The sequence below is a fragment of the Tribolium madens genome, unplaced genomic scaffold, assembly GCF_015345945.1.
Source record: "Tribolium madens isolate multiple individuals breed KSU strain unplaced genomic scaffold, Tmad_KSU_1.1 Scaffold_3;HRSCAF=73;Tcas5.2_LG2, whole genome shotgun sequence".
NCBI classification, from domain to species: domain Eukaryota; kingdom Metazoa; phylum Arthropoda; class Insecta; order Coleoptera; family Tenebrionidae; genus Tribolium; species Tribolium madens.
This window is the reverse complement of record NW_025401006.1, coordinates 10,729,418-10,744,606: the sequence shown is the minus strand read 5'-3', so window position 1 is coordinate 10,744,606 and position 15,189 is coordinate 10,729,418. Positions and strand designations below refer to the sequence as shown.

General features: G+C 32.5%; 1 protein-coding gene across 3 annotated transcripts in view; it reads right to left on the bottom strand.

Annotated features, from left to right (window-relative positions):
• Positions 1-15,189, bottom strand: part of LOC123007266 — a 26,360-nt gene extending 11,171 nt beyond the window's left edge. For all 3 annotated transcript variants that reach the window (XM_044402460.1, XM_044402461.1, XM_044402462.1), the window contains exons 1-5: positions 15,054-15,189; positions 6,964-8,656; positions 6,787-6,845; positions 5,060-5,241; positions 528-582 (exon numbers count right to left, since the gene is read on the bottom strand). In XM_044402460.1, the coding sequence (XP_044258395.1) occupies positions 528-582; positions 5,060-5,241; positions 6,787-6,845; positions 6,964-8,647 (1,980 nt within the window). In that variant the 5' untranslated portion in view covers positions 8,648-8,656; positions 15,054-15,189. The remainder of the gene's footprint in view (positions 1-527; positions 583-5,059; positions 5,242-6,786; positions 6,846-6,963; positions 8,657-15,053) is intronic.

Below are 15,189 nucleotides of genomic sequence, written 5' to 3'. Positions count from 1 at the left end.
CAGTTAGTACTGTTGTCCTTACTCCAGCATAAATATGTAAACTTAATTCTACATTATGTTTGTTAATTTGTTGCAACGGGAAAACTCAAATCTATCATTAAAAAAAAAAAGAAAATAAGCGATCGCAATCCTGTAAAAACAACGAAGTTAGTTAAGTTAGTGAAATTTGAAACAAGCTTAAGACTGGATAATTATTACTGGAAACGTAATGTCAACATAAAAGTTTCCTGCTCATGTGGATTGTAACAAAATTTTCGAAATTAGAGTCTAAAACTTAGTTAAACTTAATCCCACTTTTGATTGTTCTATCAAATTTTGGAAACAAACATCTCTGCAAGACAACTCCACACATTCATATGAATCATTTCACGGAAGAACGTGTGCCATCAATTTGTGACAGGTAATTTATTTTCCACGAATAATTTTTCCAAAATTTTTCAATGTGATAGAGAAATATATGGACAAATGACAACAAAACCTGTTCCAAAAAAAAAACGTGTAATGTAAAAATTAGATAAAAATCTTACCTTCGTATATACATGCCTGACATCAAAGGACATACACCCCAAAAATTCGCTTGTTCTGTAACAAACAAAAAACTATATCAAAATAAATCCACTACAAGAGAGAATAATGAGCTTGAAATGATCATCTGAATAATAATTGGCAATCGACACCATTTGAAGCACCCTCTAGGGCAACAATAACACCATAGTACACGTTAGTCCCTCCGGCCCCCAAATAAACTGGTTGACCACCCGCATATATGTTGTTATCGTTCAGAATCCCCAGCTGAACGTGTTTGTGTTATTTCGATAGAAATCTCGATTATGTAGAATATACGGGCAAATGCATTGCCTCTAGCCCTCAAATCCACTGATAAAACGCCCCGGTAAGTAACCCTACCATATACAGATGTTTTGATTGGATCTATTCGGGTGGAACAATTTGGGGTTTCCAGATGGTCGTTAACGCTCAATGGCTACTTCATGTTATCAATTCACCACATAATAATAATTTCCGACAAGTTATACGAATTGTTTGATTAAACTATCCACGCTACAGTACTTGTAATCAACCCTGAATGGATTTACAATGCAATTCGAATCAGTGAAACATTATTCAAAAAATCGCGTGACAAAACTTACTTTTTCCATCTAGATGAAGTGACGTAATCTGATGGCTAAAATCTTCGAAGCTTGATGATCATTTTTAACACCATTTATGTTAGCATTGAAAAAAATCATTTTTCGATTTGAGATAATTTCATTAAAGTCACAAACAATCACAATACATTTAGTCACAAATTGTACAGTACATGGCACTTGGTTACTGTATAAAAAGCTTCACTATTGAAACCTAAAAAATAATAAGAGACTGGAGCCTCATTTGATATTGTTTAGGGAGAGTCATCAATTTGTCAAGGAATAAGATTGATGTTTTTCTCGAAGCGATATTTCCTGCAAAGGAAATTCCCGAGAAAATGGAAAATATTAGAAAAACAGCGGTCCCCTAATTTATCTCGAATTTTTATTAATAGTTTATCTAAATGCGTTATAAAACCGTCTTGTGATTATATTTTCTATTGCAATCTGTTGAGTCGCGCAAATTTGGCTCCCCTCGGGATAGCTTCGCCAATTTGTTCACAAACCGCAAATGCTCACAATTCACTAAACCTAAACGTCACGCATTATCACAATTCACTGGCACTGCGAACCCCAACGTCTGCAGCAGGAGGTCATCGAGTGAGGATCGAGCTCCAGGTCCCGCTATAAGAAACGTCACGCGATGAAACTTCCTCCACGCCCACACGCTATTCCGTCTTCCCCGGAGTTAGTCGCGTTGCCGACAAGAACGCTGCATGCGTTTCTGTGTGCTTTCCCGGAAAGAGGAAAGCTGGGCATCGATCGAAAGCAAGCGCGATTTTGCGTACTGCGCTATTACATGTCGCGGGACTACAGAAGCTTGCGCGAAGGATGATTTACGTACGATTTTTTCGGATATAACACTTGGGAATATCATGTCGATGAAGAGGATAACGTGACGAACAGGAAACGTGACGCCTAATTGCAAACAATTGCCCATTTACGCACAATTACGCAGCAGCGGAGTGTAAACATTAAGACACTTGACTGCTCTCATGTTCACATATTGTTTCACAGTAGGAAAATACACACATACAGCCAAGTGACTGTAGCTTAAAAAAAATTAAAGCCGAAAATCTACCCCTTTTTACAGAGGCGGTTTTTATGGTTCGTCTAATAGGCTATCAATTTGAAGTTCGATATTTATGAACGCAGGTAACTGCTTAAGGCAGTCTAAGTGCTAAACGTTGAAACCATCAGCAAATTGAAATACAGAAAGGTCAAGCAATAACTCTGCGAAACTAATCTGCATTATTTCCTGTTATTTATCAAACAGACTGAATTTTATCTGTGATTTTGCAGATTTACATATTTGTAAATATATGTATATATGTATATTTTTTAATAATTAAGAGAAAATAGTAACTTTCTGCATTGTTTTAGTAAATCTACCGCGCATTCACAAATATTGATGGGGAGATTAATGTTTTTAGGTGGTTTTATATCTTAATGTACTCCCCATAGCCCTGCAAATTTTTAAATTGATTCATCAAACCGTTTTCTCGGACCGATTGATCAAAGTTTTGCAAAAGAATTAATGGAACAATTTCACATATTGCTGCTTAATCTTCATCAAAATGAAAAAAAACATTTTTTTTTCGACTCTTTTTACAATCCTGAATTAATCTGCATTGGTTATTTGCTATAAATAAGAAAAATAAACAAAAATTGTTGTGTTTCTTTTTTAATTTGTAAGAACATCCAATACTGCTTGATTTTTGAAAAAAAAAAACAAAAAATGTTTTTTAAATTTGTAAAAAAATTTAAGAAACAATACTGATTAATTTTAATTTTTTGAGTAGTGTAGTTTTGAAAAATAGATATTATTTGTTACAACTGCTTCAGCATATGCAAGTTTTCAAAGCATTGTTTTTTTATAAAGTGTACTTGCATCAAGGACTTAAGTGCCAAGGCAAATACCTTCTTTATTGCATCAAAACTTAATTCATATTTAAAATAAATCGAAAATTTTATGATCTTTTAAAAAACGATTAATATAAAGGTGTATTATTTGTGATGTCACAATATTTTGTATGTTGTAACATTATGATTGTGATAGACTGATAAAGAGGTCTTTAGTGTTATCACAAATCCACAAAATAACTATAGCTCCTTAGTCTGGCTAACATTAAAAAGCATCCTTCGTAATTAGATTAATTAAAATCGTCGTCTGCGTTGATTGACAGTAATTGTTTTTTTTTTTTTTTTTCAAAATTTGTAAGAACATTCAAGAAACAATACTGTTTTTTTTTGAAAAAAGAAATCAAAAAATTTTTTCAAAATTTGTAAGAACATTCAAGAAACAATACTGTTTTTTTTTGAAAAAAGATTTTTTTCAGTTTTTTTTTTCGATTTTTTTTTTTTCAAATTTAACTAACGCAAAATTGTAAAAGAAAGCTGAGAAAAAATGTTTTTCTCATTTTGACAAAGATTAAACGATATTCGGAAACAATAGTAAAAAGTATTAAAGTATTAAAGTAATATGTACAATTGTTCCTTTAATTCTTTTGTAAAACTTTGAATTGGTCCGAGAATACGGTGTGATGGATCGATTTAAAAGTTTACGGGGCTATGCAGGATACATTAAGCTGTAAAAACACCTTAAAACATTAATCTCCACATCAATATTTGTGAATATGCGGTAGATTAACTAAACAACGCAGAAAGTTACTTTTTTCTCTTTTTTTCAAATCAATGTTCTAGAGTAAAAAAAAATGTTTTTGAAAAAATCATTAAATGATATTGTAGTACATTTATTTCAGTTTTTGGAACTACTCTTACATTCTCTGTGCCGTTAGTGGTTGCTGAGATATCGATGATCAAAGACAAAAGGATCCTTTTTCATTAAAAGTCAGATAGCTCAATGACAAAACGACATAAGAGAATATAAAAAAAATCATATCAAAACCGAATGAACAGGCTATTTGGCACATCCATTGATTTAACTAAAAAAAAATCTCCAAGTCCGTGGACCAAAAACAAAAACGAAAAAATTTACATTTGTTTTCTTGCGCTATTTCTTGCGCTTGCGTGATAACTGTAGCACAGAAAAATGTTTTGACAAAAAATGTCAAAACTAGAAACTTAAAGCCTTAAAATGGTTTTTAAAAAATCTAGATACGACTATTTTTCGATGAGATACAGCCTTTCAAAAATCACCAAAAAATGTAGGAAATATTTTTGTTCCTTTAATTGTTTTGAGTAGTGTAGTTTTGAAAAATAGGTATTATTTGTTCCAACTGCATCAGCAAATGCGAGTTTTTAAAACATGTCATATGTATTGCGTTTTTATAAAGTGTACTTGCATCAAGGACTAAGGTGGCAAGGCAAATACATTATTTATTGCATCAAAACTTAAAATTCTATGATCTTTTAAAAAACGATTAATATAAAGGTGTATTAATTTGTGATGTCACAATATTTTTTCTATGTTGTAACATTATGATTGTGATACACTGATAAAGGGGTCTTTAGAGTTATCACAAATCTACAAAATAACTATAACTCCTTAGTCTGGCTAACATTAAAGAAGCATCTTTCGTAATTAGATTAATTAAAATTACAAAATAAACTGTCATTTTTGACAGTTTTTTGAAGGTAAATAATGCTAGTGCCACTGCACGTGCGTCTGGCTTATTGTGTCTTACTGATGATTATTGTGAACCTTGTAGTAATTTTCTGTAATCACCACCTAGAAATGCCATTTCTTTTTTCAACTTTGAAAAATTTCAGTTATACTTTACAAGTTGTCATTGCGAGAAAAGTGCAAAAAAGGATGATAAACTTTCCCAAGCTCGATTTCCGTAAAAATTTCTTCGCAGAAATTTAGTACAAGTGATGGAGAACGATCATGACAAAATACCACTTCAATCAGCTAAAGCAAGATATTCTAAACATTGTGCGGTCGATCTTACCTTGAACTCCGATCCCGATGCCAAACTTCGATATGTAATCGCTTTTGAAGACTTTCCTTCTGAAGAGGAAATTTAAAAGTATGGTTGAAGAAGGGTTTGCTGGAGTCGGATTGAACGGCAGTACGTTGTAATATTCCGTGCCGTTTCCTGCGATTATCTCCTAGTCGATCACTTAGAGCAACCTGCAAGAAACGCAAAATCGATTAAATGGCGCAAAATTAATATTTTTGTTTAACATTGTCAATAACTCTGATTTGGACAAGAGTCTTGAAATAATAGCAGTTCGTTTTATTTCCTTTGGATTAAATTCAACAGTTTTGTGCCAAGGAACATAATTTTATTCTCGATCGATTATTGTGGGCAAACGTCGAAATAGAATTAGTTCTCACGAATGATAAGGACATTTCCTTTGGAATTATAACAATGAAAAATGCAATCCGAATATCGCGTGATACAAACTACCAAATTTAACATTTAAACGTCCGGATCTAACACTTAACGATTTAATGAAAAGTAATTACCGACCAAAAGGGCGATAATCATGTAATAACGTCCGGGTCAGATATTGGACACAGCGCTATAGAGGAATTTCTGGGACTTAAATCATAAAATCTTATTAACTAACGACATTACTGTCTTGCCCTGCCTTAAAATCGCGTTTTTAATTGTATTCTATGTATTTTTAAGCACGAATCTACGATCATGATTTATTGTAATCAGTAGATGCTATAAAGCTTTAGATTTGGAATACCGTCATGATGACGTAAGAAGTACCCGTGACGCAACTAATGATATCGATCCACCCCTGTTTCTCATATGCCCTACTGGCCTCCGAACCATCCCGAATATAAATGAAATAAACATTTTCTCAGCTCCTCGGAAGCAAACATTATTTTATGGCAACATACATCTTCAATTTTTATTACCCCAATGTACGTTTATTGCAAATGGCTATACTAAATAATTCCTAATTCAAGATTAAATGAAAAAATTAACGTATTATGTTAGATGGCACTAAATATCTTCTCTCTGCCAAATAAGATTTTATTGGATAAAGATGTAAACGTGGCTGAAAACCTGAATCCAGTCAAGCATGTTTTCAGTTTCAGATGTCCTGTCAGCGGCAATTACACCGAGAAACATATCCTACCAGCTGATGTCTAGCATCTACACGCTATGTGAAAATATCGAGTATCGCTTTTTTGTATGTTCTAAAAATGCTTATTTACTTCTGGATACGTGAAAATTTCGAGTAAATCACATTTGTTGGAGGAAATTTGATCTGCTCTATTTGACTTCAAAACTACATAAAAATAAAGAATTAGAACATAGTAGAGTTTCTATTACGACTAACGTTTATAGAACATGTGTAACGGATGTAACAGCAATTGGTTTACAAACTTGGAGAATTTTGCTTCAAATTTTGTTTTATTAAATGACAATGTTAAAATCATCAGTTCGTTATATTTCGTGATTTCCAAATATAAATTTAAGGTGTGACGTTAAAAACTCAATTATTTTTAAAAATATAAATAACAGCATATGGCTAAAACCCTCTTCCCACATCTCATTTAGCGCCAAATAACACAATCAAAACGTTTCTAATAAAGCAGCTGTCACCCTATTTGAAATATTGCTATTATGAACAGAGGAACACTCTAGCTCGTGACATGGGTAAATAAAAGATACTTTTACCCAACAGAGGTAAACATTTTTCGATAACTTACCTTCACATAAGCGTTTATTTGCTTCCCGTTGGGTCTGTACAAATCCTTGCAGCGAATTACTGTAAAAAAAAATGATAAAAATTTTAGTGACAAATCAACTACCCCTACTACACACACGAATTGGATTGGAACTGTTCCAAATTCAAATTGATTTCTAGATACTATTGTTTTACTCACTGTTAACATATAATTCATCGTTTTCGCCATGAATATTCAAATCCATTGTTCCTCTCACGTCCCGAAGACTGCTATTTGTGGTCGAAGCACTTTCAGATAAAGAGGTGGGCGATTCGAATAACAAACATCTTCGAAATCTCCGACTGTTGTCCACTGGCGTTAATAGCGTAAAAGTTTCATTCAGTGACGCAACTTTCAACGGCGTACTTATGTTATCTTCGGCAATTTTTCCCGAAATATTGGATTCAAACGATTCATCCCCGATTAGAGGATCGTCCACTTTGCTTGATTTCTGCACCGTTTTGGGTTTCGAAGCACTCGTTTTCTTTTCGTCGTCGGTTCTTCTGCGGCGAATACATCGTTGTCGTTTTAGAGTAAAATAAACGTTGTCCTCCTCGGATTTGTCCAAATAAACTCGTTTCGCGTTATTAACCGAGTCGTTCGGCGTCGACGAAGGCCTTTTTCTCGGGTTTATCACGTCCACGCAACGTTCGTTAAAAGTTTCATTGATGTTGATAATGGTCTTATCACAAAGTACGGCGTTTGGGGTGGAAGTCTTGCACTTACATTGAAAATTGCCTTCGAGCTGGTGTGAGTATTCCGTTGTGGAACTCTTAAAGCCCGAATCGGAAGAGCATCGATCAAAGGAACTGGCGACGTGTCTCTCATTTTCTATATTTATTAAATTTTCTTCTTGCGTTTCATTTGATTCGTTGTCTTTGTTAGTGTTGGTTTTGTTGGTGTGCTCGCTTTCAGTGGAAGAGTTGAGGATGGCGTCGACGATTTGGTCGAGAGATAAGTCGTTAATTAGGGAGGAGTTGTTTTTACAAGTATCTACAATGTTCTTATCGTAACTTAATTGACTGAACCTTAGATCTACTAATTTTTTGACTAGAGGCGAGACTTTGGAATCCTCGCGTAATTTGAGTGTTGACTTTGATTCCATCGTAAAACACGTCAATTTATCGTCTTCCGGGGACGTTATGAAATTAATTTGGTGTAAAAAATCACTGACATGATCGATCTTCGGTTTTTTACTCGGATGGGGCGTGTCTTGATCTTGTGCTAAATATTTCCCAAGTGGGGTTGCTTTTGCTACACAATGTGCATCTCTCATGAAACAGGGTGAGTATTCCATGGCGAAAGTGGGTAAAGTGGGTGCGTACGTGTCCTCGATGCGCCTTTTCATCCGCAATTCTCCACTATTGCATTCGCATACCCCATCAACAAGCACCCCCTCAATGTGCGAATCGACCGTTTCAAAGGGTCTGAAATAATTCTTCCCGGATTTGCCCTCGCCGAACTCTTTCCTGTGCGAAGGGTTGAGACAGAGTTTTTTCTTCTTATGTTTCCTATGGGAGGACGGCGACGCACTCCGTCTGCATTTTTTAGCAGAGAGGACTCGTCGGTTTGGTGTTAGATTGCTGACGTCTCTTAGAGCGTCAAATTGGTGATGATCCTCAAAGGACTTGATCGGAGTGGACGTGAATTGATTCTCTTTATCCATTTCGAGTCCTAGACTCGAACGCCGACCTCCAGACCGCCGATGGCCACTGGAATGACGTCGTTTCGGCTTGTTACTCTTCGGAGTAGTGGTTTCGCTGGTTGTTGCATCCGCCGTTGGACGGCGCGAGGCGTCGGATTTCTCGGCATCTCGCCGAGCCATTACAGTCCACTTCAGCATGGTTTGCGTCTGAAACGGCAGAAGGTGAGCCGGGTCTTTAAATATTTGACTAGACACGAATTAATCTCTTAAAACATCTATAATTTACTAACAGGTGCTGAATGGGATTCGGATCACCTGTCTTGCTTAAAAATTCATTTGTAGCAGGGCGGTGTTGTTAAAATAATCAGGAAATAACAGCACGAATGAATTTTTTACCAGCCGGTCGCTTTTTTCGAATCGAATTGATTTAATGAGGGACGTTTGGACATTTCACCCCTATTATATAATTTGTTAAATGTGAATAAAAACTACTAAAACGTATTTGAATACCATTTGAGTCAGGTGCAGGTGGCTAGAAAGTAGATTACAAAACATCTGGTTCTCAATCTAATAACACCCTCAAACCCTAAATTTTCAGAATTTAAGCATTTTTCATTATTCTAAAAGTTAACAGGATGTACTAAAGCTACAGCTATGTCTTTATGCATTATAATTATTTTTTCCGAAACCGTCAGTAAAGAGTCTAAAAGCGGCACTAAAGTATTTCATTATATTACAGTTTGGTGTATTGTGGATTGCAAACATTTATAACAGTGTTGTAAAATCATTGTCTTAATGTAAACATGAAATAATTATATTACTTCTATTACTTCTTCTTGGATCTTCTTGGTATGGAAACGATGAACAAAAACACGAGTAGCCCGTCACACCAAACTTTTTTTAAAACACAACGTGTTTCAACCACAAAGTGGTCATCCTCAGGTGAGAATAAAAACTAAAAAAAAGTTTGGTGTAATGGGCTACTCGTGTTTTTGTTCATAATACTATTGCTATTTTGTATCTGGTATTGTTTTTTTTGAATTCAACAAATATTTTTTTCTTCATTATGTATCATCCAAAGACATGTTTTTGGTTTATTGTTTTTTTTTAAATCACTGTCTTAAAGTCCTTAATATTATATTGAGTCATGTACGACATTTATTTTATGACTATCTGCATGTGAATTCAAATGTATTGCCCAAAAAATTTCAATAAATTAAAAAAGAACATTAAACTGATGCAAACTTAAGGATTGTATTTACTGTTTACAAACTCAAAAAATAACACGTTTTAATAAAGTCAAAGGTCGTACGCTTTTGTATTTTGAAGATGTTTTTATAAAACTATAGTGTGGGCGAAGGCGTAATAAATTGATCATTAATCCAAAATCCAAAAAGTTCTTTCGCATTCGATTTATTGACTAGAGATTAAAACAAGGTGCTTAAAATGAATGGCCTCAATAACAAAACTTTAAAATTTATAACCACAGTTGTGAGGTTTTATTACCTATTATTTTTTATTTCTTTGTAAAGTTTACAACAACAACAAAGACAAATGTTAGAGTTTGTTTATTTGTAACACACATTTCTTTCATTTACAATTTGTTTTAATTTTTCTTATGAATCAAATTAACTGCTATAGATTGATTTTATTATATTCTATATTTCTGACTTGATCAGGACCTCACGCTGAGTCCGTCGGTTTTATGGCCATAATAATGGCAGTTATCGGTTGAAAAAGACAACCCAATGAAATGAAAAGCCTCATAAATATCACTGAATGAAAATGTTGGTGCTTTTTATAGAGTTTTCTAGAAGAGTTTTCCGTGTTATAAAACGAACTTCTTGTTCGTTAGGTATCTATCAAAAATAAATTTTAGCAACAGTTCCTAATTTTAATTCATCCGCCAAATTTCATGGTGCTTAAGACACGTGTTTCTAACGTTTTCCACATGTTACAAAAATTTACATTACCATACCTCAAGACCCCTATCGAAATTACCTTCGATGGTTTCGGTGGTCGGTCTAATAAATATTTATTTCAGTGTTTTATTGTTATAGCACTTAATACTAAAATAAAAGACAAAGTGTATGGGGACATTTCCATTTATTTAACGTACTATTGTATTTAAAATTGAACATAAATTGAATGTATTTTAATTTTGGTAAAATAATTTTTGCTTTGATCAACGTTCTTGCGGAATAGCTATTTAACATGTATCCACAACATCAGAAATTCGAAGGGGTTCGTGCCATATGGCATGGGCAGCTACCATAACGGGGCATTTCGCCGATTTAAGACTTCTATGTAAATTATATCATAAAACGTTAAGTGCCATATGCCAACAGGAATATTAATTAAAAAACAGTAAAGTGTGCATTCAAATTTCGTGCACGTAAAGAATTTATTTAAATGCACCAACTCAGATAAGCAACCAGATTTATAAAAATCAAAAGCGGAATAATTTTCACTTTTCTGTAGTGATCCTATCCTGTGGCAGGATAATGAGGAAGTTGAACAACTGCTCTTCTTAACGGAAATCTTGACAGTTCCGCAAGAGCAAGGAAGATATAAAAGAGTGCAGTTTTTGCAACTGTTCTCCGATATTTTTTTTGTATAAGTGCAGCGGCCTCCAGTCTTGGCCAAGTTCAGAGAAAAAGAGGCCTTATTGCAACTTCCGTAAGAAAGAGGGTTATTCAGCAACCTACCAGGTGATAGGACTCGTCTAAGCTAACCTGACCTAACCTTCTTACCCTCGCAAGCTAACAATACGTGATCTAATTTTAAATAACACAATACTTACAAAAAGGTATGAATATTTTGAAACCAATCACTTTCTCACGAATCGTAACGATTTCTATAGAAACAGCAAGGGTGGGAGCTTTACAAAATTAGTCCCATGGATGAGGGAACTGGTAGCGGAAAAATCCGAATTGAAATAATGACGAAATCGATAGTAATATGACTTGTCCACTCCCCAGGGGAGTTTTATATTAATTTCGTAATGTGTTGACCATTGTAAAAAACACAGCTCGCCCCTATCTCCACTAAAAACATAAATTTTGAGTGGCAATTCTGGCGTAATGAAAAAGCATTTTTATTGTCATTTGCAGAACGGGATGCGCTTATTAATGTCGTTAAAATTATAAGAGGGGCCGGACCTTTTTTAAATTAGATGACGACGCATTTCGTAATCAAAACTAGATCTTGTCGTCTAACATTCTCAAACGGGCCCCTTTTGTCGTTAGAAGGGTCGGGAAAAAGCAAACCTGGTCACAAAATGGTATGGGAAAAGTCGACACGGTCCCGTGGCGAAGGGGCCGATTTTAACTTTAACTTACTAAACACATTCATCTTGTAAGGCAAGCTTTTTCAAGCCACGTTAGTGGTGTAAAATTTTCAAGCTCTAAATCAATCTGATGTGTCTTAGTGCGACTAATCGCCGATACACTCCTCATCTATTCTGAGTTTTTTTTTTTGAGGGAAATTGTGGTTTTATCAATTTAGCCACAATGTGGGTTTGTAAGAATGCCTTTAATTAAGCAAGTTGAAAAGGAAATAGTTTCCGCAAGTTGGTATGTGGGTTTAATGAATATTTACAAACGATTTTTACGGTTATTAATTCATCCGACAAGGGTGGCTAATCTTGATACCCTGTTTTATAAATACAATTGTTACAGTTCTTGGATAATACCGTTCTGGAGCTAAACGTCCTAAATAAACATTTATCGAAAATAGCGCGCCAATTCTTTGTTATAGTCACTTATTGAATAGAAAAGGGTTGTAGATCTACGTGTAATTTGGCAAACGATATAGAGTTTATTTTTTGGAAAATAATTTAAAGGATTAAACTAATTAACTAATTACAGTGTTCACTACGAATTAAATTATGCTTAATAATCTTCATTCATTATTGTGTTAGTCCGTGTTCCAGCCCATAACTCCCCTTGTTTCAACAAAATTACGTGCTTAATTAATATAATACTTTTTTTTCATTAATTAAAACTAACAAAGGGAAAATAATGAATACAGAATTAATTTTAGTTGTAACATACGTCAAATTTTTATCAAGTTAAGTTTAGTTCAGTTAGTTCAGTAAAAATGCAAAAAGTGTTTTGATTTTAAAATATTGCCAACTCATTTATAAAATATTTTTTTTTTATTCAAAATATAATATTTTTTTTAATAAAATTGATAATAAAAATAAATCAAAATAAACTTAATGTTTGTTAATATAATTTATGCTATACCTACTTATGACTTTCAAGTTGTCCGTTTATAAGTAACAGGTGTTTTTAAATTTGGCGTCATAATTGGCGGTGATATGAGTGTGTTGTGAACGGAGCACAATTTTTAATACGTTCGGCGAGGTGTCAGACGTCAGATTAATAACAATACGATGGTTTGTTCACAATCGATCTTTCATAGATAGCTTTAACGCCAAATTTAAAAAAAAAACACCCGTTATATATGTATTTAGAAAAAGAAATATTACATTTTTATATCTCTTGATATTAAGTTTAACATTTAATAAACTTTAATTTAGAAACTCATGGGTCATTAAAAATATAAAAAAAGTTTATTAATTAGCATTTTGTTTTTTTTTTGTATAGTGCCTTTGTTGAGAATCGTAGACATATTGATTAGATTTAAAAAAAAAATAAAAACCTTTATTTGTTAATATAAATTATAATTTTTACTAACTTATCAACAAATAACTAATTTATTTGTATTTTGTATTTTGTAAAAACAGTACAAATACAATAAAATAAAATGGTGTACCTACGTATTGTACATGTAGAAAAGAATATGTCTTATTACATTTTTATATCTCTTGATATTAAGTTTAACATTTAATAAACTTTAATTTGGAAACTCATCGGTCATTAAAAATATAAAAAAAAGTTTATTAATTAGCATTTTTTTTTTTTTGTATAGTGCCTTCGTTGAGAATCGTAGACTTATTGATTAGATTTCGAAAAAAAATAAAAATCTTTATCCACAATCACTCTATAAAAAGACTTTATTCCACACTTTAGATGTATCAAGTACCGAACTGACGTTATCGCGGTTAAACTTTCTTGCGTGGATAAAACGCTACCTAACACACTCTTACAATAAATAACTATTATTTGTTAATATAAATTATAATTTTTAGTAACTTATCAACAAATAACTAATTTATTTGTAGTTTGTAAAAACAGTACAAATACAACAAAATAAAATAGTGTACCTACATATTGTACATGTAGAAAAAAATATGTCTTTTAAAACCTCAAAGATTTTCAAAATAGAGTGAATCAAAGTTAAATTAGAATAAGTGTTAATTGCTTTAGTAATTAATTACGCAGTCAATTTTCTTGCAATTGATAACATAAACAAATACCTATTTGCAAGTGTTATACTTTAAATTAAGTTTCTACTTATTACGCAACAACAAGCATTTAATTTTGTTCTTATTTATAATATTTTTTAATAAATGAGGTTAAAAATTACTACCACACTACTACATAATTACTGTCGCTGTTATTAATAACAAACCATTAAAAATGCGAAAAACTGGAGTGATAAATATATTATTTTAGACTACTTACTACATATTTCTTACATCAAAGTACAGGGTGAATATAAAGTATGGAACCAAGCGGTTTTATTTTCAATCATTTGTCTCCAGAAAATAATAATTAATATAAATTAAAGTAATATAAAAAATGTGGTCGTATTTTCAGAACGAAATTTTGTTTTGTTTTTGAGTTATGCGATTTTTTTTTGTCAAAATTGCAATTTATGTAAAAAAATGTTTTTCAAAAAATGAATATAAAGTAGATAGTTGTAATCTTTAGAGTATAGCTTTTATGAGAAAAATGATTTTATAGCGGGTTGCCATTTAAAAAAATATTTTTTTTTGTAGAACTCACAAACAAAAGGAAATTTCGAAAAATTTTATTCTTGTTAAATCATCACATTTTTATAGTACTTTATCACTCATCAATTAGTTTTTTCAATAAATAAAGACTTTAAGCAAAAAACGTTTGGTTCCATACTTTTTATTCACCTGGTATGTATCGTCAAAAATTTTAGAATAGAGAATAATAGAATTTTATAAAATTTGAAATTAATGAATCCTAGCAAATAAAAATATAATTTTAAATATAAAGGTTAGCAACTAAATTTCTAACAAAATAATGAAACACTGCCTTTATTGACATGTTAAATGTTAAAAAAATAAGTATGTTTTCAGATATTTTACATCAAAAAATATCTATTTTAGGTACATACTTAAAAAGTTAATAAAAGAAAAACAAATAAATCAAATTAATTATGATCATTCGGATGTCCCACCTCAAACTATTAATTTAATTTAAAATTCCATAATTGACAGGACAGATAATTAACAGCTCTGCATTTTTCTCTCTAATTTGAACAAGAAAACATCATATTTTCCTAATCACGTTAAAATAAATTATTACTCTACTACTTTGACACCGGCATAATATTTGTAGGTTAATCGTTATCAACAGCACCCAAAACAATCAAATAAATCGAATAAGTAAACAAACTACCCTTAATTTACGACAAAGCAATTGTTTAACAACCCACTTACCAATTTATAATCCAAATTCGATAAAATCACGTCACTAAAACACAAAATCTATCGCAAAACATTTCTCCCGCGTTATTTCATTTAAATACGAGCGTAAATCCTCGCGCATGCATCAAAATCTAACCGGAGCCGAAGT